Source organism: Heteronotia binoei, chromosome 12 (genome assembly GCF_032191835.1).
Source record: "Heteronotia binoei isolate CCM8104 ecotype False Entrance Well chromosome 12, APGP_CSIRO_Hbin_v1, whole genome shotgun sequence".
NCBI lineage: Eukaryota > Metazoa > Chordata > Lepidosauria > Squamata > Gekkonidae > Heteronotia > Heteronotia binoei.
The window spans coordinates 6,353,172-6,379,757 of record NC_083234.1 but is presented as its reverse complement, the minus strand read 5'-3'; the positions used below and the strand labels follow the sequence as shown (position 1 = coordinate 6,379,757).

At 49.3% G+C, this 26,586-nt stretch overlaps 1 protein-coding gene across 6 annotated transcripts in view; it reads left to right on the top strand.

Annotated features, from left to right (window-relative positions):
• Positions 1 to 26,586, top strand: part of NCAM1 (neural cell adhesion molecule 1) — a 370,188-nt gene that overhangs the window by 278,286 nt on the left and 65,316 nt on the right. For 3 of the 6 annotated variants that reach the window (XM_060250574.1, XM_060250572.1, XM_060250576.1), the window contains exons 9-14: positions 9,928 to 9,957; positions 14,578 to 14,728; positions 15,960 to 16,144; positions 18,401 to 18,497; positions 23,670 to 23,840; positions 24,769 to 24,900. In XM_060250574.1, coding sequence (XP_060106557.1) covers positions 9,928 to 9,957; positions 14,578 to 14,728; positions 15,960 to 16,144; positions 18,401 to 18,497; positions 23,670 to 23,840; positions 24,769 to 24,900 — 766 coding nt within the window. The remainder of the gene's footprint in view (positions 1 to 9,927; positions 9,958 to 14,577; positions 14,729 to 15,959; positions 16,145 to 18,400; positions 18,498 to 23,669; positions 23,841 to 24,768; positions 24,901 to 26,586) is intronic. The other 3 variants (XM_060250575.1, XM_060250573.1, XM_060250577.1) reach the window with 1 other exon arrangement.

Here is a 26,586-nt window from a genome sequence, read left to right as displayed (position 1 = left end):
GCTGGCGAGCATGCATACTGGGACGCCTGCGCATGGCTGCTGGTGCCAAGCGCAAAAAAATCCTGGGCTTTTTACGTACCGATTTGGGGATCGGCGCAGGCGCTCTATCCCATGAATGTGAATGCACAGATGACCACTCAAAGATCTACAGTTATAGGTAAGCAACCTGTCTTTCTCCATTGCCTGAGGCTCCTCCCTTGGGGAGGAGGGGGGAGGGATAGTATCTCTCAACTCCACAGCAGAGCTACTGAGCCAAGCCTCCCCCCCTTTCTCTTGGCTGAGGCTCCTCCCTCTCCTGGTCCCCTGGGGAAGGAAGGAAAGAGCCAGAGCTTCCTTTGCCCAGTTCCCTGGATCACACAGGAGAGATACGAAGAAAGCACTTTTAAAACCAGCAAGTGCTAAGTTCATATCTCTGCTACCTAGCATTACATTTTTGACACACATGGCCTGGCCCAACAAAGTCTTATTTATGTCAGATCCGGCCCACATAAGAAATTAGTTTGACACTCTTGAGTTAGGGGGTCAGGCTAGAACTTGGGGTGACGGGGTTCCGGTCTCTCACTCAGGTATGGAAGCCTGCCGGGTGATTCTGGGTCCCTTCACAGACTCTCAGCCTAACCAACCCTCATAAGTTAATTGCTGTAGGACTAAGTAGAGAAAAGAGGAGTGATGTGAAAAGCCACTTTGAGTCCCTGATCAGGAAGAAAAGCAGGGTGTACTTCTTTTTAAAATAAGAAAGACAGTTTGGTGTAGTGGTTAAGTGCACAGACTCTTACCTGGGAGAACCGGGTTTGATTCCCCACTCCTCCACTTGCAGCTGCTGGAGTGGCCTTGAGTCAGCCATAGCTCTGGCAGAGCTGTCCTTGTGAGAGCCAGTTTAGGGTAGTGGTTAAGTGTGCAGACTCTTACCTGGGAGAACCGGGTTTGATTCCCCACTCCTCCACTTGCAGCTGCTGGAATGGCCTTGGGTCAGCCATAGCTCTGGCAGAGCTGTCCTTGTGAGAGCCAGTTTGGTGTAGTGGTTAAGTGTGCAGACTCTTATCTGGGAGAACCAGGTTTGATTCCCCACTCCTCCACTTGCAGCTGCTGGAATGGCCTTGGGTCAGCCATAGCTCTGGCAGAGCTGTCCTTGTGAGAGCCAGTTTGGTGTAGTGGTTAAGTGTGCAGACTCTTATCTGGGAGAACCAGGTTTGATTCCCCACTCCTCCACTTGCAGCTGCTGGAATGGCCTTGGGTCAGCCATAGCTCTGGCAGAGGTTGTCCTTGAAAGGGCAGCTGCTGGGAGAGCCCTCTCAGCCCCACCCACCTCACAGGGTGTCTGTTGTGGGGGGAGAAGAAATAGGAGAGTGTCTGATTCAGAGAGAAGGGCGGGGTATAAATCTGCATTCGTCTTCTTCTTAAAAATAAAGAACAGTAGCTTGCTGCGTCTGCAGAGAACTCAGTGCAGGCTTTCTAGGAAGGTGCCCCCCTTGGTCAGTCCTCGTATGCTGGGGCAGGTGGGGTCCCCTTTGGTTCCAGTGTGCATCGATCTCACAGTGACTCTGAAAACGAGAGGCTGCCGGGGCAAAGGGAGGGGGGCGTCAGAGATTCTGTGGACCCCAATGAGCCTGTTCATTTTTTTCTGTACTATTGCTCTCCTGCACTGGACACTCGCGCTGCACGTCACTCCAGGCACAAAAGCTCAGCTGCCTTTGTGTTCGCTCGTTAACTGTTGTTGATCACGTACCGGACCCATCCTTGTTCTTGGCGGCAAAAATAATTAGCAGTTTTGAAGTAATGATGATATCTCCTGATCAACCTGGCCAGGAATGGCAGGGAGCTGCAGTCTCTCCCTTCACCGTTATAGTCCCAAACAAAAGATCATGAAGGGCCCTGAAACTGGGGCAGGTGCAAGACCAAGTGATGGTTATTAGGGAACCCGGTTGTGAGAGAGAAGTCCCAGGCCTTCTGTTGAGCTCCAACGTGGTGTGGGAGAGCCTGGGGATTCAGATCGGAAAACGGCAGCTGGTGGCAGGGTCCTCCTGGTGTGCAGGCGATGGGCCAAGCAGCATCATAGAATCCGAGAGCTGGAAGGGACCTCCAGGGCCATCTAGTCCAACCCCCTGCACAAGGCAGGGAACTCACAAACACCTCCCCCTAAATTCACAGGATCTTCATTGCTGTCAGGTGGCCATCTAGCCTCTGTTGAAAAACCTCCAAGGAAGGAGAGCCCACCACCTCCCGAGGAAGCCTGTTCCACTGAGGAACCGATGTGATGGTCAGGAAGTTCATAGAATCCTAGAGTCGGAAGGGACCTCCAGGGTCATCTAGTCCAACCCCCCACACAATGCAGGAAACTCACAAGCACCTCCCCCTAAATTCACAGGAGCCTCTTTGCTGTCCTGTGGCCATCTAGCCTCTGTTTAAAAACCTCCAAGGAAGGAAAGCCCACCACCTCTCGAGAAAGCCTGTTCCACTGAGGAACCGATGTGATGGTCAGGAAGTTCATAGAATCCTAGAGTCGGAAGGTACCTCCAGGGTCATCTAGTCCAACCCCCCTGCACAAAGCAGGAAACTCAGAAACACCTCCCCCTAAATTCACAGGATCTTCATTGCTGTCAGGTGGCCATCTAGCCTCTGTTGAAAAACCTCCAAGGAAGGAGAGCCCACCACCTCCCGAGGAGGAAGCCTGTTCCACTGAGGAATCATAGAATCCTAGAGTCGGAAGGGACCTCCAGGGTCATCTAGTCCAACCCCCCACACAATGCAGGAAACTCACAAGCACCTCCCCCTAAATTCACAGGAGCCTCTTTGCTGTCCTGTGGCCATCTAGCCTCTGTTTAAAAACCTTCAAGGAAGGAGAGCCCACCACCTCCCAAGGAGGAAGCCTGTTCCACTGAGGAATCATAGAATCCTAGAGTTGGAAGGGACTTCCAGGGTCATCTAGTCCAACCCCCCACACAGTGCAGGAAACTCACAAGCACCTCCCCCTAAATTCACAGGAGCCTCTTTGCTGTCAGGTGGCCATCTAGCCTCTGTTTAAAAACCTCCAAGGAAGGAGAGCCCACCACCTCCTGAGGAGGAAGCCTGTTCCACTGAGGAACCGCTCTAACGGTCAGGAAGAGCCAGAAACTCTTTTAATTTCAACCTGTTGGTTCTGGACCTACCTTCTGGGGCCACAGAAAACAATTCTGCACCATCCTCTATATCAGGGGTGGCCAACGGTAGCTCTCCAGGTGTTTTTTCCTACAACTCCCATCAGCCCCAGCCAGCATGGCCAATGGCTGGGGCTGATGGGAGTTGTAGGCAAAAAACATCTGGAGAGCTACCGTTGCTCACCCCTGCTCTAGATGACAGCCCTTCAAGTCCTTGAAGATGGTGATCATATCACCTCTCAGCCACCTCTTCTCCATGCTAAACATGCCCAGCTCCTTCAACTTCCTTCATAGGACTTGGTCTCCAGACCCCTCACCATCTTTGTTGCCCTCCTCTGGATTCCTTCCAGCTTGTCTACATCCTTAAAATTTGGTGCTTAAAACTGAACTCCTCTTGCCCCCTGTTGTGGTCCACCTGGAGGTGTGCGGTTGGCCACTCTGGGAAACAATGGACTCCATTAATTGGTCCTTTGGTCTACTCCAGCAAGGCTTTCCCTAAGTTTTTAGACTGATCTCCTTAATCTCTGAGCTCATGAAGAGACTTTAGCATCACCAGTGTAGAATTATCAAAACAGCATGAAATCTTAATTGGCCTCTCTATATGGTCCATAAGGGGGAGGGACGGTGGCTCAGTGGTAGAGCATCTGCTTGGTAAGCAGAAGGTCCCAGGTTCAATCCCCGGCATCTCCAACTCAAAAGGGTCCAGGCAAGTAGGCATGAAAAACCTCAGCTTGAGACCTTGGAGAGCCACTGCCAGTCTGAGTACACAAGACTGACTTTGATGGACCCAGGGTCTGATTCAGTATAAGGCCGCTTCATATGTTCATAAGCTAAGGTTGAATCCAGGAGCACCTTAAAGGCCAACAAGGTTTCCAAGTTATAAACTTTAGAGAGTCAGTACTCTCTTTGCCAGAGAGTCTTGGAAGCTCATACCTTGGAAACCTTGTTATCTCCATGGTGCTGCTGACCTCAACCCTACCTGTTCTCCTGCAGAACAACACAGCTATTCACCTGAAATTATATTTGGGGGCATATTCTTCCATGCAGGACAGACACAAGGAAGTATTTCTTCCAGGCCTCGGATTCAGCAGGAGCATAGCTCCTGAACCTTTCCAAGGGTGGTTCCTCCTCCTCCCCATCTAACTCGTCCATTGAATAGCAGATACAACTGCATAACAATCCCTGGATGAGCTCCACCACCTGTTTTTCTACAAAGCCAGGCCTTGACTTCAGCAGGAGCTCACAGGAGCACAGCTCCTGAACCTTTCTGAGGGTTCCCCCTCCTCCTCCCCACCTTGCCCATTGAATAGTAAGTGCAGCTGCATAACAACCCCTGGATGAGCTCCACCACCTATTTTTCTACAAAATGACCCCTGATTTCTTCACACACTGTATAGTTAATTTGCGGAACTCACTGCAACAGTATACAGTCATGGCTGCCTAGGGAACAAATTCATGGAGGACTGGGCTTACACTGACTACTAATTGTGATTCTTAACTACTGCCTCCATTATAAGTGATGGCATGCCTCTATAAATCAGTTGCTGGGGAACTGGTCAGCTGCTGTGTGAACAGAATGTTGGACTCGATGGGCCTCTGGCTTGATCCAGCAGAGCTCTTCTTACGTTCTTACAGCGGATGATTACTAGAAGCTGTCATTGCTATAAGATCATAAGAGAAGCCATGTTGGATCAGGCCAATGGCCCATCCAGTCCAACACTCTGTGTCACATAAGAACCGAAGAGAAGCCCTGTTGGATCAGGCCAATGGCCCATCCAGTCCAACACTCTGTGTCACATAAGAACAGAAGAGAAGCCCTGTTGGATCAGGCCAATGGCCCATCCAGTCCAACACTCTGTGTCACATAAGAACATAAGAGAAGCCATGTTGGATCAGGCCAATGGCCCCTCCAGTCCAACACTCTGTGTCACATAAGAAAAGAAGAAAATCCATGTTGGATCAGGCCAGTGGCCCATCCAGTCCAACACTCTGTGTCACACAGCGGCCAAAAAACCAGGTGCCATCAGGAGGTCCACCAGTGGGGCCAGGACACTAGAAGCCCTCCCACTGTTGCTCCTCCCAAGCACCAAGAAGACAGAGCATCACTTCCCCAGAAAGAGAGTTCCAACAATACACTGTGCTTAATAACCACTGATGAACCTCTGCTCCATATGCTTATCCAGTCTCCTCTTGAAGCTGTCTATGGAACCAAGGGAAAACACTCATTTTCCCAGTGGCTCACAGAGTGGCAATGGTGTCCTAACCCAGCAGCACCACACAGATTGGCTTTAAAGTGCGCCGAAGTCATCTGACCAGAGGGTGTCATCAGGGAAAACCACTCCCTTGGCGGTAGTCCCACCCAGCGCTTTTGTCCCACTGATGCTGCTCCTCTTGGGAGAGAGCTTTCGTCTCAGGCAGACCGTCATGTGGCAACTGCCGTCGTTGCTTTGTGGATCATAGGACGGCGATGGGTCTTCTGTGCTGCTTTGTTTTGTTGTGGCACCATCACTGCAAAACGATTGCGCTGCATCGCTGTCAGGTTGCAAATGTCGCTGCCCATGTAGTGACGGACGGCACGCCTCCTAAACACCACGATCGATTTGTCATGCCCAGATGGCAGCACCAAAGCACAAACGCGTTTCTCGGCGTGTCAGGAACCTGTTGCAAACTCAGCAAAAATCCGTTAGAGCGACAAGGTGAAATCGATAGCTGGCCGCAATTTCTGCAGCCAAACGCGGAATGAGAATTCATCATAAATTGGCCAAGTTGCAGCCAGGAGCTGAGAGGGCGGCCCCTGAGAGGTTTTCCCCGGAGGTCCCGTCTCTTCTTCTCAAGATCCTGGCCAGATGCTCAGCTATAAAACTGCTAACTATTTTTGAAACTCTCATCTCTAGCGTTGGGCATTCAGTACTAAGGAGCTGTTGCTGCTTTGGACGGTTTTGTATGGGGACGGGACGGGGCCAGCTGCTGCTGCTGCGCCTGGTGTGCTGGCTTGTGGGGTGTTTCACAGCTTCTCTCGTCCGTCGTATATTGCTGGTCTGCACAAGACAGTTTTTAGTATTTATGCTGTGTTTCCATTGTTTGTTGTGCTCCGGGGCAAACGGTTCAAATGCAACGAAGCAGGGGCCTTTCCAAACCATCAGCGTGGCCCTGCCGGTGGCAACCATCAGAAGTGGCTTTTTAACAAGGATTAGAGAGAGGGGACAAGGGATATTGGAGAGCAGTAGCCAAAACGCGTAATGTCCGTTTTGCTTGCAACAATGGTGTGTTTTTCTGACTACCTTGTTACAGGGATTGATGTGGGAAGGGGGGAAGGGGACATCACCCTCTGTGCCCAGCTCACAGACTTCCACAGCCAGTGGTCATCGGGGCCCAATGGATCTTATTTATTTATGCGATTTATATCCCGCCCTCCCCACCGAGGCGGGCTCAGGGCGGCTTGCAACATAAAAATTCAGAACGATAAGATTAATAAATATTAAAATACATTAAATGATTTACAATAGTTAAAACGAAGAAAACAATCTAACAGTTCGGTGCTATTCTCACAACCTCAGTGTTTAAATACCAGTCAGTTGTATGCCAACCGGAAGAGGACCGTCTTACAGGCCTTGCGGAACTGCCCAAGGTTCCGCAAGGCCCTCGCCTCTTCCGGTAGCTGGTTCCACCAGCTTTTGATCTGACATCACATTGCTATTCTTTAAGTATTTACAAGACTTCTCCTTGTGGCCATTACCTCTGCCACACGTCTGCTAACATCAGACCAGCAAGGATAGGTTCTTGAGTTGTCCCACAGCTGTTACCCTCAGGCACATGCACGCTTGGAGATACTGAACCATCAGCCAGTAACTCAGGAAAGAAATTCAGTTATCCCAAAGGAAGTTCCATTCTCGCCAGGATCCTTGTCAGCGATCCATTTTACAGGTGGGCTCTGGGAGGAGAGGGAAGTGGGTCAGAACCCCCTCCCCGTTAAGTCCTACCCAGGGCACAGTCAGCCACTGCCTTTCCACACCCACCTCACTCACCCCCAAATCCTTTCTTGCCTCTGGTTTGCTAGCTTGAGGGAGGACCCAGCTGTACGAGCGTAGAGGCAATGCAGGGACTGGAAATGCACCGAGATTCTCTGGTCTATCATTTTGTGCCTTCCTGCCCTTTTTGCCCGTGAGTTGGTGGGGATTGTGCCAGGGAAGCATCAGCTGCAGCGACACTCAAGTCCTCCAACTCCGCTCAAGGATTGTGCTGCACACTTGACCTTCCCTTCAGTCAATGATCGTATTAAAAGGGAGTCCAAAGGCTCAGGGAGGAATTTGCAGCAAAAGCTCAGTGAGGGATTTGCAGCAAACGATAGCAGGCCCCAGCCGATACTTCCAGCACTGAGATGTGCACACCTTTTGGTTTCTTTTTCAAGTATGGCCATCTGTTGCCCATTCCTTGTCAGATTCTTTTCTTTCTTCTGCCTCCACCAAAAAACCCCTTGATTTGTGGGTACTTTAAAATATAATGTCCTAAAGCTGGGATGTCAAACATGTGGCCTGAGGGCCAGATTAGGCCCCCAAAGGGCTCCTATCAGGCCCCCGAGCAACTGGCTCTTGTCTGCGTCTTTCTTCCTCTCTCTTGCTTCCTTCTGCCTCTCAGCTTGCTTTGCAAGGCTTGCACACAGGAGCTGCAGAGCAAAGCCTCAATTTTCTCCATTGGCTGAGGCTCCTCCCCCTCTTGGTCCCCTGGGGAGGAAGGGAAAGAGCCAGAGCTTCCTTTGCCCAGTTCCCGGGAACCCATGGGAGAAATACAAAGAAAGACCGACAAGTGCTAATGTTTTAAGCATGTTTTATTTTAAGGGTTTTTTTTTTCCTTTAAAAAAACCCCCAAAACCTTTAGTCATGTTTGTCTGTGTCCTTTAAAATTTTATATCTCTGCTACCTAATCTTAAATACACATGGCCTGGCCCGGCCCGACAAGGTCACATTTATGTCAGATCCTGCCCTCATAACAAATGAGTCCAACACCCCTGGGCTAAAACTTTCTTTGTCTTTCCCCCCCTCCATTTTGGCAGAGTAAGGCCTGGGTTTTTGTGAGTGTAACCCAATTACCCAACTACTTTAACATGTAGCAGTTGACAATACTTTGGATTTGTGAAGTGTAATGGTTGACTCCAAGTTCCAGCGTGTTCTAGGTTCTGCGCCTCTCCCTCCTGGAGATCTAATCCAGAGGTTTCTCACAGGTGTTTGTGCAAACAGAGCCAGGCTGCTCTGAGCCCTCCCACCTGTCCCCCCCACCCCCAACACACACACACTGTTAGTTGAGACAGTAGATATCAAGAACCAGGATTTCTCTGAGTGACACAGGAGCACATTTTGCAATTTTGAGACCATGGCAAGTGCAGTCCTGTTACTTCCTTAAAGTCCCTTGACATTAGAGGAGACCTAGGGGCACAGTGGCTATGCTGTGAGGCACTGCAAATGTTTCCTTGCATGCCCCAAAGACCTTTTGTTTCCGATAACATTGGAGGAAATGTTCTTTTTTGCGGGAGGAACAAAGATTTCAGCAGAAGCTCTTCTGCCGAGAGGGAACAATGCACTGAGATATCAGGACCAGGGCACTGAGATATCACAACTGACGGATGTCTGTTCGGGCCGTGATTTGTCACGTTGTCTGAAAGCAGTTTCATGATTGAGGTCCTCTTCTGCGGTGTGCAGGGAGCGTCCAGATGCATCCCTCCTTCCTCTGGTGGCAGGGGCCTTGCTGGGGACGTCTTGGGAAGCAGCATTGCACTGGCTCGTTCCTTGTACCTTGAATGTCTGTCTTTGTCCTTTGGTCTTTGTGTCGGCCGCTGCTGTCAACAGAGCTTGCTGCACTCCGAGTCTTGTGTCTTCCTGGTTGTGTGGCTTAATCACCAGCTGATTTTTTTGACTCCTGTAACCGTGGCGGTTACAAGCTAGCGTGGTCTCGGAAGCCAAGCTTGGGTCGGTTCTGGTTAGTACCTGGATGAGAAACCTCCAAGAAATCCCAGGGTCGCTACACAGAGGCAACTGGTAGCAAACCACCTCCGTTTGTTTCTTGCCTTGAGAAATGCCAAGGGGTCACCATGAGTCAGCTGTGACTTACTGGCAGTTTGCACCACCATCAACCACAGTGGATCAAGCTGGTGGTAGGGACAAAATGTCACTGGGTTTTGGTGGGGGGTGAGGAAGGGAATCTTCCCAAGGTAAAAAGGTTGCGTGGCTGTTTTCCAGACTACAGAATGTACTCTTTTCGTCTGCTGTAAGCTTCTTGAAGAGCATGTGCCTTAAAGAAGACACTAAAGAGTCACGCTTGAATGCATGCATGAGAAGCATTTTCAAAGTGTATGGCTTTAGTAGCTGGCCTTTCTTTGCAGGCAAAGGAGCTTACATAGCAACTGGCAACTGTTCCTTGGCGTCGCTGCAGGGCCCGCCTAACGTCGCCTCCTGGGGTTTGTTTGCGGAGGCGTCGTCGAGCGCGCAAGTTTGCTTGCCTTGCGGCCGAACGGAAGCACCAGGTCTCTCACGATCGGTTGGCCTTCGATCCGTCCGATTGGATACATTCCCAATGCCTATTTGGAATGATGAGTGGGAAGGGACGTGTCCAATAGCCGTTCCCTTTCTCTTTGTGCCCCGCCCACTCCCTTTCTTAAATTTGGTTTTGCATGTGCATGGAATGAAGTGTGATGCGTACAACATTATTAAGCGAAGGGCGGGGAAAAGGAAAAAAACCTGTGTAAAACTTTTTATTGCTCTTTTTTGTGTGTGTTGTGTTTTTATCTATCTCTTCTCTCTAGGCTTCGTGGACTCGGCCCGAGAAACAAGAGGTATAACGCTGCCAGACCAATAGCCAATCTACTAGAGCTCTGTGGATATTTGTGTGTGTGTGTGTGTGTGTGTGTGCGCGCACATATATATTTGAAGTGTTGCAAATTAACAAATTTCTCCTAGCAATAACCAAGCCTACTAAATCCAGTAACGATGGCGCAACCGCATTAAGCTCAGTGATACGGTTCCACAATAATAGACCCCAGCTCTTTGCTGGTAGCACTAGAAGTTGCTTTGCATCGTAGCCATCTCTTCAGATGAGCAAGCACAGTGTCTTGGGAACGGGGCAGACGTCACCCAGCAGCCTGCGGAGGGCCCTGGTGGAGTTCAACAGTGTTGTGATTTTGCAAGGAAAAGGTGGGGGGGAACACCCTATTATTTCCTTTGAATTCAAGAGGTTAAAAACTGTTTCAAGGAAGAATTTTTACATCTTCCAGCAGATCTAAGCAGTTGGTTGGAGGGGTTCCCCCCCCCCCTCTTCAGATTCCTGCATTTGAGCTTTGCAAACCTCTCACAGGCACCAGTGCTTAGAACACAATACTTTTGAAATGTGAGTGCTGCTGTTCCGCAGCAGGCAGTTTGAACCTGACACAGCTGGTGTTCACAGCCCAGTTCAAATCCACTTGTTTGCTCATTTCTCTCCTATTAGGTGCCTTCTGATTCTGTTGTGTGTTTTTTCCCCGAAATGTTGCATCACATTCCATCTCAAGAAGCAATGCAATTACCTCTCTCAAAGTCTGTGCGTTTCGCAGAAAAAGTCCCCATAGACTGAACCTAGGGAGGGGCAATTGGCTCATCCAGGGTTAGATTTGGACCTCTCCTCCAGATTTTGCCAACCATCAGCTGAGCCGCGACGTCACGGAAAGAGTTCAGTTGGACACCCCTCTTAGACATCTGTCTAATAGCTGTTTGGACCTTTGCTAATTTGTTTCCTGCCTTAAAGACTTCTGGGGAAAATGAGAAGGGGAGAATTAAAATACCAACTAACGAATTTTACTTTTGAAGTTCAGTCAACAGCTTCTATAAAACCAGGATTTCCCCCAGGTACCCGGATTTGAATTGCATAAATCGGATGTGGATGGTTGTGCCGTTTTCAGGGGAAACTTGTCTCAATGCCGATCGTGTTTGTGCACGTTTGTGATGCGTACGGAGGGTTTCGGGATCTAAGAGGGGAAGCTGGTCTCCTCAGTCAGGAGAGATGGTTTGTGATGCTGATTTCTTGGTGCTAAAGCTGTTTGATATCCTGTTTGATATTGTCGTAGCCAAGGGAAATTCTAGGGGTGGGTGCATTTCTAGAAGGATTTTGCAACAGGAAGACAATACGATTAGGTGGTTAGGAAGACAATATGGGAGAGGTGGTTGCTGATAAAGGATCGCTGATAGGTGTTTATCGATCGGTATAATGCGAACCAAAGTACAAGATTGAAAAGCGCTGCAAAGAGTTTTGAGCAGTAACTGAGAAAAGAGACTCTTTCATCGCTTCCTTGTGGAATTAGTGGCTTCGGAGTTCCAGGCCTTTCCCATTAAGACCCCAAACACAGCATTCTTGGGAAGATCTCCGTGGTTTACGGATTCCCCTCTCTGCCCCTCTGCAACCACAGCAGAGAAGATGATCCTGTTTTGGAGGGAGATCTCTGTAGGACAGGCTCTCTTCATTTCTAGGAGACAAAGGCGAAGAGGGTTGGTCAAGCCTCGATCAACCAGTAGGGGTACTTCTGGTTTGGGCCTTTTTGTGCAAGGTGAGGAACAGGAAGGCCATGGAGAAGAAGTGGGCTGCTTGCCCTGGGACGGGTGTCAGAGCTTGTTTCATCAGAAGGTGTAAACAGTGGCCCACTGATGGGTCACTGGCCAGTTTCTGGTGACTGTTGGTGGCTGGGATTCTCACAGAGGTCTCTTGGCCTTGACGTGGTCTAGCAAGGCACTCTTTGAGCAAGAGGTCAGAGGTCAGGATCACCGGACTCAGGTGAGGTATGTCTCACCTTCTAAGTGATGCTGCATTTCTGCTTTAGATGTGCCAGTCTGAGTAGACAATTCAGTAGAAGGCAGCTTCATATGTTCATATGTGAGGGCAAACTAGATGCAAGGGGGAGAATCCTGTCTATTCATCCATATAGCTGCCTGTTAAAATACAAAGTATGGGTGGAAATGTGTCCAGGGAGCTAAATCCTGCACCGTTTCTCCTTCCTGAACTGTGCCCAACTGTTGGAAGTATTATTTTTATTTCCAACCTGACTCACATCCAGTCTCAAAATGCCTCATAATGGCATGCAATGCTGAAAGGAGGTGGCAGGTTTGTGTTCTCAGCAGCTTTCATTTTGTGTAAAAATTAACACACACTCCCTTTATAGATGAATATACATGCAGCTCTGCCCACTCTGACACACATTTAGTTTGGCCCTAAAGCACAGTGGTGGACCACCAGGGTCTAGATTGAAAATAAAAAAGACCTCACTGGGATGAAGTCAGCTCCTGCTCTGCATTGAGAACGATGTGTGATTTAATGCGCTTTATGCTTTCCTTCCTTGGAGATTTTTAAACAGAGGCTAGACGGCCATCTGACAGCAATGCGCATCCTGTGAATTTGGGGGGAGGGGTTTGTGAGTTTCCTGCATTGTGCAGGGGGTTGGACTAGATGACCCTGGAGGTCCCTTCCAACTCTATGATTCTAGGTGTATTGGACATCAGAAGTGGCCTCCCATTCTCTGAGAGGGTCCTTCTTTCCTCATTCCAAGAACTGAATTGAGTTCACCTTTCCTTAAAAAGTTTCTGGAGTAATGTTCAGCTGTTAAGACTCTTTGAAATAGCCACAGTGAAATGGCAACAGATGGTTTTATAGGCCTTCTAAAATCCTTTATACTGAGCTACTAGATCTATCTACCATCTACCTATCTATCATCTAATCATCCCTCTCCCTCCTCTCTCTCCCTCCCTCCCATTCTCTCCTTCCCTCTCTGCTTCCCTCGCTCCCTCCCTCTTCCTCTCTCCCTCCTCTCTCCCTCTCTCTCGCTCCCTCCCTCTCTCTCTCCTTCCCCCTCTCTCTCTCTCCCTCCTCCTCTCTCTCCCTCCCTCTCCCTCTGCCTCCCATTCTCTCCCTCCCTCCCTCTCTCCTTCCCCTCTCTCTCTCCATCTCTCACACTCCCTCCCTCTTCCTCTCTCCCTCTCTCCCTCCTCCTCTCTCTCTCCCTCCCTCTCCCTCTCTCTCTGCCTCCCATTCTCTCCCTCCCTCCCTCTCTCCTTCCCTCTCCCTCCCTTTCCCTTCCTCCCTCTCGCTCCCTTCCTCTCCCTCTCTCTTGCTCCCTCTCTCTCCCTCCCTCTCTCTCTCCCTCCCTCCCTCTTCCTCTCCCCTTCCCTCCCTCTCTCTTCCTCCCTCTCTCTCCATCTCTCTCACTCCCTCCCTCTTCCTCTCTCCCTCCCTCCCTCTCTCCCTCCTCCTCTCTCTCTCCCTCCCTCTCTCTCTGCCTCCCATTGTCTCCCTCCCTCTCTCCTTCCCTCTCCCTCTCTCTCTCTCCCTCCCTCCCTCTTCCTCTCTCCCTCTCTCTTGCTCCCTCTCTCTCCCTCCCTCTCTCTCTCCCTCTCTCCCCCTCTCTCTGCCAGTTCCCAATATTCTGTCCCTTCCTCTGAGAACATAAAGAACTCTTTCTTCCTCCCGCACCTTTGAGAACTTATGTTTGGGTTGGGGCATTCCTCTGGAGGCTACAAGGTGGTGCTTGGGCGGTGATCATGATGGGTTGGGACCGAGTTGGCTGCTTCTGGGTGCCCTTCCGCCCTGCACGGGGTTCATTCATAGACTTGCTGACAATATTTTGGGAAGGGGCGTTTGCACTGAAGTGACAGGCTTCCACAGACAAGAGGTTTCCTTGTCCTCTGCCTTTCTGGATTGGCCGTTTCTTTGATTATGGACTTGAAATGTTTTGGTTCTGGATTTTTTGTTCCTCTTGACAGATTTGATCTGACACTTGTGTACATTTAGTGGAAACGGGGCGTGAAATCACTTCCCCATTCAGGCCTTCCCACTTGGGAATGGCGGCAGAGATATATGCCCCAGAGCCTTTTTCCCCTTGTGCCCATTCCCAGCTGAACAGTTGCCTCTATCTATCTGTGAATAGTTCTTCCGGCAGCCTCAGCCGTTAGGCTGGAGATTAAAACCAGTCATGGGGCTTCATATGAGCTCCCCAGCATTTGTGGCTGGCAGCGTTTGCAAGCAGACTTCTGGGCTAGTTGGGACTGTCCCTTTCAGGAGGAGCACAACTCTCTGAGCCGGCAATCTGGATCCAAGATCTCCCATTGGTCTTGACATCCTTCTGGCCGCACAGCACGGCACCTGGTCCCATTGGCCAGTGAGAGAGCATCTCAGCCCCCCCCCCCCACCCTCCCAGCACTGTGTCGGATGCGTGCTTGTGCTTCATGCAGCAGAGAGCATCACAGTTTCCCTGGGATTCCACCCCTGGGAACAGGGGGGGCTAGCGACTTGCCTTCTGGGGCCTGAGAGAGGCAGGAGTTGGCTGCTGAAATGCCCTTGGCCTGGCTCCCTGCCCTTCCCTGCTCCCCCCCTCCACCCCCACACTTGCTTTTACCCGTCCACAGCCTGCCTGCTGACGCTTCCTTCCTTTTCCTGCCAGACGCAGGATGGACGCATCGTGGTACGCAGCCATGCGCGGGTGTCTTCTCTGACACTAAAGGACATTCAGTACACGGATGCCGGGGAGTACATCTGCATAGCAAGCAATACCATTGGGCAGGATTCGCAAGCCATGTACCTGGAAGTTCAATGTAAGTGGAGACACGATACCATCATCCCCTCTCTTGCCAGTTTGGTGTAGTGGTTAAGTGTGCGGACTCTTATCTGGGAGACCTGGGTTTGATTCCCCACTACTCCCCTTGCAGCTGCTGGAATGGCCTTGGGTCAGCCAGAGCTCTCTTATCCGGGAGAACCGGATTTGATTCCCCACTCCTCCACTTGCAGCTGCTGGAATGGCCTTGGGTCAGCCAGAGCTCTGGCAGAGCTGTCCTTGTGAGAGCCAGTTTGGTGTAATGGTTAAGTGTGCGGACTCTTATCTGGGAGAATCGGGTTTGATTCCCCACTCCTCCACTTGCACCTGCTGGAATGGCCTTGGGTCAGCCATAGCTCTGGCAGAGCTGTCCTTGTGAGAGCCAGTTTGGTGTAGTGGTTAAGTGTGCAGACTCTTACCTGGGAGAACCGGGTTTGATTCCCTGCTTCTCCACTTGCAGCTGCTGGAATGGCCTTAGCTCTTGCAAGAGTTGTCCTTGAAAGGGCAGCTTCTGGGAGAAGCTGCCCTTCTCCCACCCACCTCACAGGGTGTCTGTTGTGGGGGGAGAAGATAAAAGACATTGTAAGCTGCTCTGAGTCTCTGATTCAGAGAGAAGGGCAGGGTATAAATCTGCAGTCGTCGTCTTCTTCTTCTTACAGGGAAAGTAAGGTCCTCTTCCACTTCTTTCCATTTTCCAAACTGCAAAATTTTTGTGAATGGGTTCCAGGGAGCAGGGCTGGGGGTCTAGCTTGGAAAGAGACCGAAGGCTCAGTTTGAGGATGTAGGTAAAGACTATCAGTTCATTGACTTTTGTATTAGTCAAATGTAAGAAGTTAATGGAGCCACATTATCCAGGAGAGAAGGGGCCGTGGCTCATTGGAAGAGCCTCTGTTTGGCATGCAGAAGGTCCCAGTTAAAGAATCTGGCAGGAGATACTGAGAAAGACCTTCTTCAAGAGCCCCTGACCATCTGAATAAACCATACAATACTGACCTTGATGAACGAAGGAGGTGATTTAGCATAAGGAAACTTCACGCCTGCTAAAGGAGATGGATCAGAGGAAGAGCCTCTGCTTGGCATGCAGAAGATCTCAGATTCAGTCTCGAATATCTCCAGTTAAAGGGTCAGGTAGTAGGCGATAGGAAAGACTTCTGCCTGCGACCCGTGACGTCCTCAGAGAAGTTCTCTCTTTTCTCTTGCTTCTTCCAAACCTGGCTCCCTTCCTGTTCCAGATGCCCCAAAGTTGCAAGGCCCTGTCGCGGTTTACACCTGGGAAGGCAACCAGGTGAACATCACCTGTGAGGTGTTTGCTTACCCCAGCGCCGTCATCTCGTGGTTCCGGGATGGGCAGCTGCTCCCCAGTTCCAATTACAGCAACATCAGGATCTATAACACGCTGACTGCCAGTTACCTGGAGGTGAGGCCTTGTGGCTGAGGGAGAAGGAGGGACGGGCGGGGCTGCATTTTTGCTCTACGTGTGTTTTTAATGTGGGGGTCAATGCCGAAACTACTTTGAGTCCACAGTGGGAGAAGATCAGGGGGGAAACAGTTAAATCAAGTTCAGTGCCAGCATGGATGGAGACCCCCAATGTTCTTCCTTATTGTAAAAGTGGGTGGGCAGCTGTCAGTCACAAAACAGCGCAAGAGACTGCGAAGACAGACATATTTCTTGTAGCGGATCAGATGAACTGTGATGAGACTGAAGCTGGTTTTCAGTTCTTTATTTGCAGTTCCAAGTTCCTATTGGTGAAGCCAACCAAAATATTGGGGGTCCTTCAAATGCTCTGCACCCCAAAAATTGCTGTGGATGACCACAGATTTTACAGCATTATACTCGGGGGATACTGCTTTCTCAGGTGACATACATTAGGGCCTGATCCAAAACTTAGTTCTAACACCAACAGTTCTAACAGGAAGCCCAGAAGATGCACCTCATAAGGGCAACTGTATAGACTTCCCAGGGCAACCCAAATGAAGCTCAGTGTCCAAACCAAACTTTGGGAGTCAGTTTGGTGTAATGGTTAAGTGTGCAGACTCTTATCTTAGAGGAGGGACAGTGACTCAGTGGTAGAGCATCTGCTTGGTAAGCAGAAGGTCCCAGGATCAATCCCCGGCATCTCCAATTAAAAAGGGACCAGGCAAGTAGGTGTGAAAAACCTCAGCTTGAGACCCTGGAGAGCTGCTCTCAGTCTGAGTAGACAATACTGACTTTGATGGACCCAGGGTCTGATTCAGTATAAGGCAGCTTCATATATGTTCATATACGAGAACCGGGTTTGATTCCCCACTCCTCCACGTGCACTTGGTGATGTGACCTTGAGTCAGTCACAATTTCTCACAGAGTTGTTCCTCTTAAGAGCAGTTTCTGTCAGAGTTCTCTCAGCTCCACCTATCTCACAAGATGCCTGTTGTGGGGAGGGGAAGGGAAAGGAGATTGTAAGCCACACTGATATTCCTTCAGCTAGTGAAGGGCGGGATATAAATCCAATCTTTTCTTCTTCTTCAGACCAGGCACTGATTCATGTCCCCTTGTAGGGAAGAGTTCCAGGAGTCTGGAAAGGCACAATTCAAGCTGAACCAAAACTTATTTTGGGGCACAGTTTTTAAAGTCTTTGTTTGTACTGGGAATTCCATACTTGTAGTAGTCAATGCTGACCAGACTTTGGACAGGACACCAGTGTCTGTCTCCTAGCAAGACAGTTCCCTGCTGGTGTATGATTGGTTGCAGACTAAAGCTCTTTTTGGGATGCAGAGATTTTTAAGCAGCATCTATATTTTTGGCTGGATTTTCAAATAAAGAACTAGGAACTGTGAATTAAGTGTGGACTAACTTCAGCCTGGCTGAACTGTGTGGAAATGAAGCATTCCTTCTAGTGTTAACTTCTACAGGAAGCTTCATGAGCCAGTGGATGCCGTGGTTGAGTGTGGTGGACTCTAATCTGGAGAACCGGGTTTGATTCCCCACTCTTCCTCCACATGCAGCCAGCGGGGTGACCTTGGACCAGTCACTGTTCTCTCAGAGCTCTCTCAGCCCCAACTACCTCACAGGATGCCTGTTGCAGGGAGAGGTGGGGAAGGTGATTGTAAGCTGATTTAGGCTTCTTAAAATAGAAGAAAGGGGGGTATAAAAGCCAGCTCTTTTTCTTCTTTGTTCCTGTGCAAGCCACACAGTATTAGCCAAAAAGGGGATAGAATTAAGCCTGTCTTCACTACCCCAAATCATGCCTTTATGTTGCCCACCACACTCTCAGTTTTCAATTTTGAAAAGTTTTTTATTAGTTTTCTAGAAGTTAAGGGTAGAGGGTAAGAGGGGCTAAGAAATTATAGTTACAAATCAATCTTGGTCTGCATACTTCCATAAAGTACATGTCTGCATCTAATATACTTTCTTAAAATACATAAACTGTCGCACATTATTATCTCTTAGCTTTACATCATCAACAATTTAATATTCTTCTATTGTAAGCCTTCTTATTAAAATATCTATTCAAGTTGACATTTCCAACAAAAGCAATCTTATAATACAAAATACAGGAGAAAGGAAAGATAAGTTCACACCAAAGAGTCTTGAGTATCTAGCCACCCACCACACTCTCTTACCTAAAACCCCTGTGAGCTCAAGGTAGCAGCGGACTAGCTCCTCTCTGATGCCTCACCTGGTTGCCTTTTGCAGGTGACCCCGGATTCAGAGAATGATTTTGGGAACTACAACTGCACAGCAGTCAACCGGATTGGCCAGGAGTCGTCAGAATTCATTCTTGTTCAAGCAGGTGAGTTACCTAGGCAGCCCTTCCAAGAGACTACAAACATTCACATGTTTTAGATGAAAGCCTCTGCTTTTGGTTTAGGTTGCACAAATTTTGAGATTTCCCAGTTTGGTGTAGTGGTTAAGTGTGCGGACTCATCTGGGAGAACTGGGTTTGATTCCTCACTCCTCCGCTTGCACCTGCTGGAATGGCCTTGGGTTAGCCATAGCTATTGCAGAGGTTGTCCTTGAAAGGACAGCTGCTGCGAGAGCTCTCTCAGCTCTGCCACAAGACAGCCAGTTTGGTGTAGTGGTTAAGTGCATGGACTCTTATTTGGGAGAACCGGGTTTGATTCCCCACTCCTCCACTTGCAGCTGCTAGAAAGGCCTTGGGTCAGCCAGAGCTCTCTTATCTGGGAGAACAGGGTTTGATTCCCCACTCCTCCACTTGCAGCTGCTGGAAAGGCCTTGGGTCAGTCAGAGCTCTCTTATCTGGGAGAACCGGGTTTGATTCCCCACTCCTCCACTTGCAGCTGCTGGAAAGGCCTTGGGTCAGCTTTAGCTATTGCAGAGGTTGTCATTTATTTATTTATTTTCCGCATTTATATCCCGCCCTCCCCGCCGAAGCAGGCTCAGGGCGGCTAACAACATTAAATATCGACAATAAAACCATAAAGCAATAAAAACAATTACAGTAAAATCAGTTAAAATTAACAATTTCACTTTAAATATTAAACAAATCTTGAAACAGTTTTGGTGCTAAATTCCATACCATGATGTTAAAGCAACTCTGTACTTTAGTTAGCCATTCGAAAAAGTGTTGTTTGACAAGCCTTGCGGAATTGGGCAAGGTCCCACAAGGCTCTAACATCATCAGGGAGTTGGTTCCACCAGTGGGGGGCCGCAACAGAGAAGGCTCGTTCTCAGGTAGCCTTCAATCTCACCTCCCTTGGCCCGGGGATTTCTAATAGGTTTTGTGATCCAGATCTCAGTACCCTCTGGGGAATATATGGAGAGAGACGGTCCCTAAGGTAGACAGGACCTCGGCCATATAGGGCTTTAAAGGTAATAACCAGCACCTTGTAGCGAATCCAGAATACTATTGGCAGCCAATGCAGTCCCCGCAGCCCCGGCTGCACATGATCCCGAATAGAGAGACCCAGTAACAGCCTGGCTGCAGCATTCTGCACCAGCTGCAGCTTCCGGATTCGAGACATGGGCAGCCCCATGTAGAGGGCATTACAGTAGTCTAATCTTGAGGTGACCGTAGCATGAATCACTGTTGCTAAGTCGCTGTGCTCTAGGAAGGGTGCCAGCTGTCGTGCCCGCCTAAGATGGGAAAAGGCGGATCTCGCAGTGGCTGCTATCTGGGCCTCCATAGCCAATGTGGGCTCCTGTAGCACCCCCAAGCTCTTGACTTTAGGCGCCGATATCAGTGGCGCCCCATCAAAGACTGGTAAAGGGATTTCCCTTCCCAGGCCACAGCGACTCAGACAAAGGACTTCTGTCTTCGTTGGGTTCCTTGAAAGGGCAGCTGCTGCGAGAGCTCTCTCAGCCCAACCACAAGACAGCCAGTTCGGTGTAGTGGTTAAGTGCATGGACTCTTATCTGGGAGAACCGGGTTTGATTCCTCACTCCTCCACTTGCACCTGCTGGAAAGGCCTTGGGTCAGCTATAGCTTTTGTAGGAGTTTGTCCTTGAAAGGGCAGCTGCTGTAAGAGTTCTCTCAGCCCCACCTACCTCACAGGGTGTCTGTTGTGGGGGTGGGGGGAAGGTAAAGGAGATTGCGACCGCTCTGAGATTCAGAGTATAGGGCGGGAAGTACATCCAATACCTTCTTCCCTGGTAAATCACTCAGAATTCCTAAAGATCCTACACTTTGAAAGCTCTCTGCATCTTTCCTTTAGTAGCTTAACTGATCAAAAAAATGTTCCATAATCCTGAATGAAAACATAAGAACATAAGAGAAGCCATGTTGGATCAGGCCAGTGGCTCATCCAATCCAACACTCTGTGTCGCATAAGAACATAAGAGAAGCCATGTTGGATCAGGCCAGTGGCTCATCCAATCCAACACTCTGTGTCACATAAGAACATAAGAGAAGCCATGTTGGATCAGGCCAGTGGCTCATCCAATCCAACACTCTGTGTCACATAAGAACATAAGAGAAGCCATGTTGGATCAGGCCAGTGGCTCATCCAATCCAACACTCTGTGTCACATAAGAACATAAGAGAAGCCATGTTGGAGCAGGCCAGTGGCTCATCCAATCCAACACTCTGTGTCACACAGTGGCCAAAAAACTAGGCACCATCAGGAGGTCCACCAGTGGGGCCAGGACACTAGACGCCATCACACTGTGCCCCCCCATAAGCACCCAGAATATAGAGCATCACTGCCCCAGACAGAGAGTTTCAACAATAAGCTGTGGCTAATAGCCACTGATGGACCTCTGCTCCATATGCTTATCCAATCCCCTCTTGAAGCTGGCTATGCTTGTAGCCACCACCACCTCCTGTGGCAGTGAATTCCACGTGTTCATCACCCTTTCGGTGAAGAAGTACTTTCTTTTATCCGTTCTAACCTGACTGCTCGGAATGGTTAATTTACCCACCTGCTCTTGAATTGGAATTAGAAATCTTCTTGTTACATTGTAAGGGCTAGAAAGCGAATCTGCCCTTCCGAATTTTCTACAGGGAATGAGCCAACAAGAATGTGCATAGCCAAGGATGCCTCTTTGGAGAGCAGAAACAGAAGCAGCAGTGTCTGACTCCATAGAACCTAGCGTGTCTGTTGCAGCACAAGCGTTTATGCACTTTGCCAGATGCATGAAGGGAGAGCTCCATCGGGGACATTTTTCTGTTTAAAACAATTTTATTATAATGTAATATATTGTGATAACGTATCATCATTTATCATTAAATGTTAATACACGTATATAACATTTTCTCCACCCCACCCCCCTCTTTTGTGACCCCCTGCAGTGCATGCCCCCAGCAATGGATGGGCCACTGGCCTGATCTAACATGGCTTCTCTTATGTTCTTCTGTGACACAGAGTGTTGGACTGGAGGGGCCACTGGCCTGATCCAACATGGCTTCTCTTATGTTCTTATGTGACACAGAGTGTTGGACTGGATGGGCCATTGGCCTGATCCAACAGGGCTTCTCTTATGTGACACAGAATGTTGGACTGGAGGGGCCACTGGCCTGATCCAACGTGGCTTCTCTTATGTTCTTATGTGACACAGAGTGTTGGACTGGATGGGCCATTGGCCTGATCCAACATGGCTTCTCTTATGTTCTTATGTGACAGAGTGTTGGACTGGATGGGCCATTGGCCTGATCCAACAGGGCTTATCTTATGTTCTTACGCCCCCTTAGCAAACATCCCCATCTTCTGTTTAATCTAATTTGTTATAAGGTAATAAATCTCTTAAAGAATCTTTTCTCTTTCTCTTCATGTTATTTCTTCTTAGTCATTGAGAGAAAAAGAAAAAGTTATGATTCAATAATCATATTTTTTTAAACTGTAATCCATATGTCGTTTCTTTAAAAATTAACCGTTGTCAAAGATCACCAAATGTCCTTTAACGTTCCATTGTTTTTCCAATGTATTTTTGAAACTTTCCCCAGTCATTTTTAAACGTCTCTAAATCTTGTTCTTTTAAGATCCTTGTACGTTTGTCCATTTCACTCCAATGCATAACTTACCCATCGGGGACATTTTTATAGCCTGGGAGAGGAAAGAAAGAAACATGTGAACCAAGGGTTAAAAGGCCTGGTTTGTGACAGTTTTCTGCAAAACACATAAGGACCCCGATAAGCCTGGTGTTCGTTCACATGAGTTATAATTGGTGATACCGCAGACTACTTAACGATGTAGAGCAATTTAATGCCAGTGGAGACTGAGGAAGTTGTCAGACCTGTTAAGCTCTGGGTTAATACGATCAGACATGTCCGTGAATGCTAATTCATCCTTTCCCTTTGTCGAGGAACGTGGACTTTCAAGCCAGCAACTGAGCATCCTGGAAGACTGTCAAGTTCTCCCACCAGTTTTTCAATGTAGCTGTTCTTTCTGTCGAACAGCGACACTAGTCAAAAATTATGACAAAAAAAAAAGCAGCCATCTTCATTGAATTTGTATCTTTGGAGAGCATGATGTGCAGTCCGGCTCCATGTTTCAGGGGAGACTTTGCTTCCCAGGAGCCATGGCACAAAGACAAGAGCCCAGGGGAAGGAGATTGTGGCTGTGATCAGAAGGCAACATCGTGCAAAGGTCTCAGCCTCGCTGCCCTGTTGTTGGCCTCTAAAGGAACTCTCTGGTCACTGGGTGAGACAGGATGCTGGACTAGATGGACCACTGGTTTGAACCAGCAGAGTCCTCCTTATGTTCTTAGGAAGGCCTTGGCCTCTATCCCCTGTTGTTGGCCCTCCAGAGGAACTGGTTGGCACCTGGGTGACACAGGATGCTGAACTAGAGGAACCTCCAATCTGATCCAGCAGGGCTCTTCTGATGTTTTTATCAGGGGAGGCTCTCAGCCTCAAGGTCTTGTTGCTGGACCTGCAGAGGAACTGGTTGGCACTGTGTGAGACAGGATGCTGGGCTAAATGGACCACTGTTCTGATTTAGCAGAGCTGTTTGTCAGTTTGTATCAGGGAAATGCCTTAGCCTCCATGCCCTGTTGTTGTCCCACCAGAGGAACTAGCTGGCCACCATCTAAGGCAGGATGCTGGAGTAGGTGGACCACTTGTTTGATCTAGCCGGGCTCTTTTGATTTCCTAAACGGTTCCAGCGTACAGATGACTTTATCCACGGGATGTGTTGCAGTGAGGCACTGAGGTCTACAGCAGGGGACAGCTGAAAGCCCAAACCCTTAGTGGCTCCCCCAAAGAACCAGACACAACCTGGAAGTTCGTCAAATGGAATGGTTATGACACATGTCCTACTAAGACCAATCTTTTATATGACTGACTCCTGGAAGTCTCCTTTTGGCCAGCAGTGAGGCAGAATAAACATAGGTCTGTCGCCTCTTCTGAAGTCAGTGTTGCTTTGGAAGTACATGAGCTCTCACAGTTCTGCCTTAGTATGGCTTCCCTCTCAAGTGTGTCTCCCCTCCACACGAAGTTGGTGTGGAATTTCCAAGTGGTCATCCTGCCTCGCTGATCTCCCCCTCCTGCTTTTTCTCTGTGTCTCAGATACGCCATCCGCGCCTTCCATCGACAGAGTGGAGCCCTACTCCAGCACGGCTCAAGTTGAGTTTGACGAGCCAGAGGCCACAGGTGGGGTGCCTATTCTCCGGTACAGGGCGGAGTGGAGAGCCATGGGGGAGGAAGACTGGCATGGCAAGATCTATGACGCCAAGGAAGGTAGGAAGCTGAGGACTGGGCGCTGTTTGGGGGACTAACTACAGAGGCTTTGTCAATTCTGGACTTGGAGTCGGGGGTGGGGGATTGTGTTCAGAGATATTTTCCTCATCGGATAAAGACAACTTTCAGTTAATAACTCCATCTGTTTGAAGGGCCAATAAGGGAGGGCAGGACTACATGGTAGGATATTCCCAGCCCAAAGATGTACGTGGAATTCACAACTTTGAGGTGGGAGATCCGTAATTGCTCAAAGTCCTCTTGAAATTCTGGAAGCAATTAAAAAAAAAGAAATCTCTCAGAAGTTTGGAAGTGTTTTGGGGTTCCAGGAGTGGAGAGCGAGAGAGAAGCTGCTACCATCAACAGCTGTCAGTGGGCATATTTTTTTTTCTTTTAAATTTGAAAATGCCAGTATATTTTATTAGAAGATCTGGCCTTTGGAGTTCTGGAGATCTCCCAAGGTTGATATTGGCATGTTGAATTAGACCCAGAAGCCAATTGGAAGTCATTGTCAGTGGAATAAGACTGGAGTGATATGGTCCCTACGACCCTCTTCAGTCAGAATACTTCCTGCAGCATTCTCTACCAGTTGTAGCTACTGGACAGTCTTCAAGGGCAGCCCTGTGCAGAGCACCTTGCAGTAGCCTACTCGAGGCAAAAAGCTTTGTATAAGTTCAAGCCTATTGATAGGTTACTATTAGATCATTCAGGTTACAAGGCTTTGTACTGGCAGAACTGGGCTGAAATGAAGCTTTCGCTCCGTTGTGTTGAGAGCACCGTAGCAAGACCTTCTAGCAACTCCCCCCCCCCCAACCCGTGCTCCTAGTTCAATTCCCGCGTATGCCAGTAAACCATGTTGGTGAGTGTAGAGAGAAGTGTTTCTGATGACAGATTCACCGTTTCTCCTCTGTGTCCTTCCTTTCCGGAACAGCCAACATGGAAGGCGTGATCACAGTCGTGGGCTTGAAGCCGGAGACCACCTACGCAATCCGACTGTCTGCTGTCAATGGCAAAGGCGTGGGTGAGATCAGCGCCGTCTCGGAATTCAAGACACAACCAGTTCGTAAGTTAAAAAGCTGCTTGCCCATCTCTCCCTTCCTTTCCCCCCTTTCCCTGCCTCTCCACAGCATCCCTGCCATGCAAAGATGGAGCCAGTTCCGCTCGCAGGTTGCACTGTGCCCTTCTGTCTTCTGTACTCCTGCTGGGCCATAACATTCACCCAGCTGTTAGGTTTTCTCTGTTCCACGGGCCATTTTTTTTCCCTCTCTGCCTCTTCCCCTGGCCACCAGTTACAGAAGCAAAAGTTCTGTGATTTCCTGGCTTTCACTGTCTTTTAAAAAAAACCCAGTTCCTGCGCCTCTGCTGAGTCCCAAGTTATCTGGGCCGCATGAGTAGGTTGGGGGTGTACGTGGGTGGCAGAGGCATGGCACGGCTACGGCTGCCATGTGGGGCAGGGTTAAGAGTGCCAGCAGACAAAGGAAGCATAGGAGCTCACACTCAGGTGAGGACCCGATTTGGGTGTCGTGAGGCTTTCCCATCACCTGGACAATCCAGCCTGACCGTTCCCCTTCAAAGCCAGGTTCCCCCATGTGTGGATAAAGACATCGGTTAGAGATTTCTCTGTAGGATGTTGCTGGACTGTGCAGCAAGACTGGCAAAAAAATGGCAAGTTCTCCAAACCAGCCTGCTGTCGAGGAGCGTCTGCTGCCCCTGGTTGGGGAGGGGGGCGGCTTAGCTCTATGATGGCCCCCGCTTGAGTTTCCCTAACACCCTTTGTGCGCTGCAGCCTCTCTCCATCTATGGGCGAAGCATGGAGTGAAAAACTGGGAGGAGGTCTTAATCGGGAAATTGATCCCATCCTGCCGCCCCAGGAAGTGGAGGGGGGGGGGGTCCACATGCTTCTCTCATGCCTGGAGTGTTTTATCCTCCACCTGCTTTCCTCACATGGGGAGTGGTGAAGACTGAGCCTGTCGCTAGTCCTGCTTGGTTTATAACTTTCTGCTAGATTCAAGTCTCGGAGCACCTTTGAGGCCACCTGAAGGGTAGAAGCTTTCACGAGTCAAAGCCCCTTTCGTTGGATACAAGCAGGAATGGAGATCCCCAAGTCCTTAGATCCCAGTCAGAAGGAGGGACCTCTGTTCCTACTCCTGTCTCACAAAGGGAGCTTTGATTCTCAGGAGCTTGCAACCAGAACATTCCCCTGGAGATCTTGTTGGTCTCTGAGGTACTCCTGGACTTAAATCTAGCTCTTCTCCTGCAGATCAACACAGCTGCCCCCTGAAACTAACTTTCTGGTAGGAATCGAAACGGCGTGCAATTAAATGTGACTGTGTCGCATCCAATGTGAGGAAAGTTTTGCACCTGGCTGTCCTGAATCTTCCCCAGCTTGCCCTGGGCTTGGTGCGCCCCCCCCCCCCTCGTGTTTGTTTGGTCTTCCTTCTGCCTCTTTTGATTCCATTGACCTGGAATTCTCTGTGTAGTATTTTGTGCCTGGAAAAAAAGCAAGCAGAAAGCCTCGCCGTTTCTCTCTGTCCTCGGGGCATTTCAGCAAAAGTCAGAGGGCGCCACTGCCCGTTCCCCACCCTCCGGGTTTCCCTCAGTATAAACTGGATGGTTCGGGCTTCTTTTCAGCGCTCCAGTAAGATACTGCCACTTCCCCCTTGCTAAGACCACCTTGCACTTGCCCGGTTCTGGAAAGGCTGGAAATCAGATCTCACTACCCGCCTCTTTGGAAAGTCTGGCCGATTGT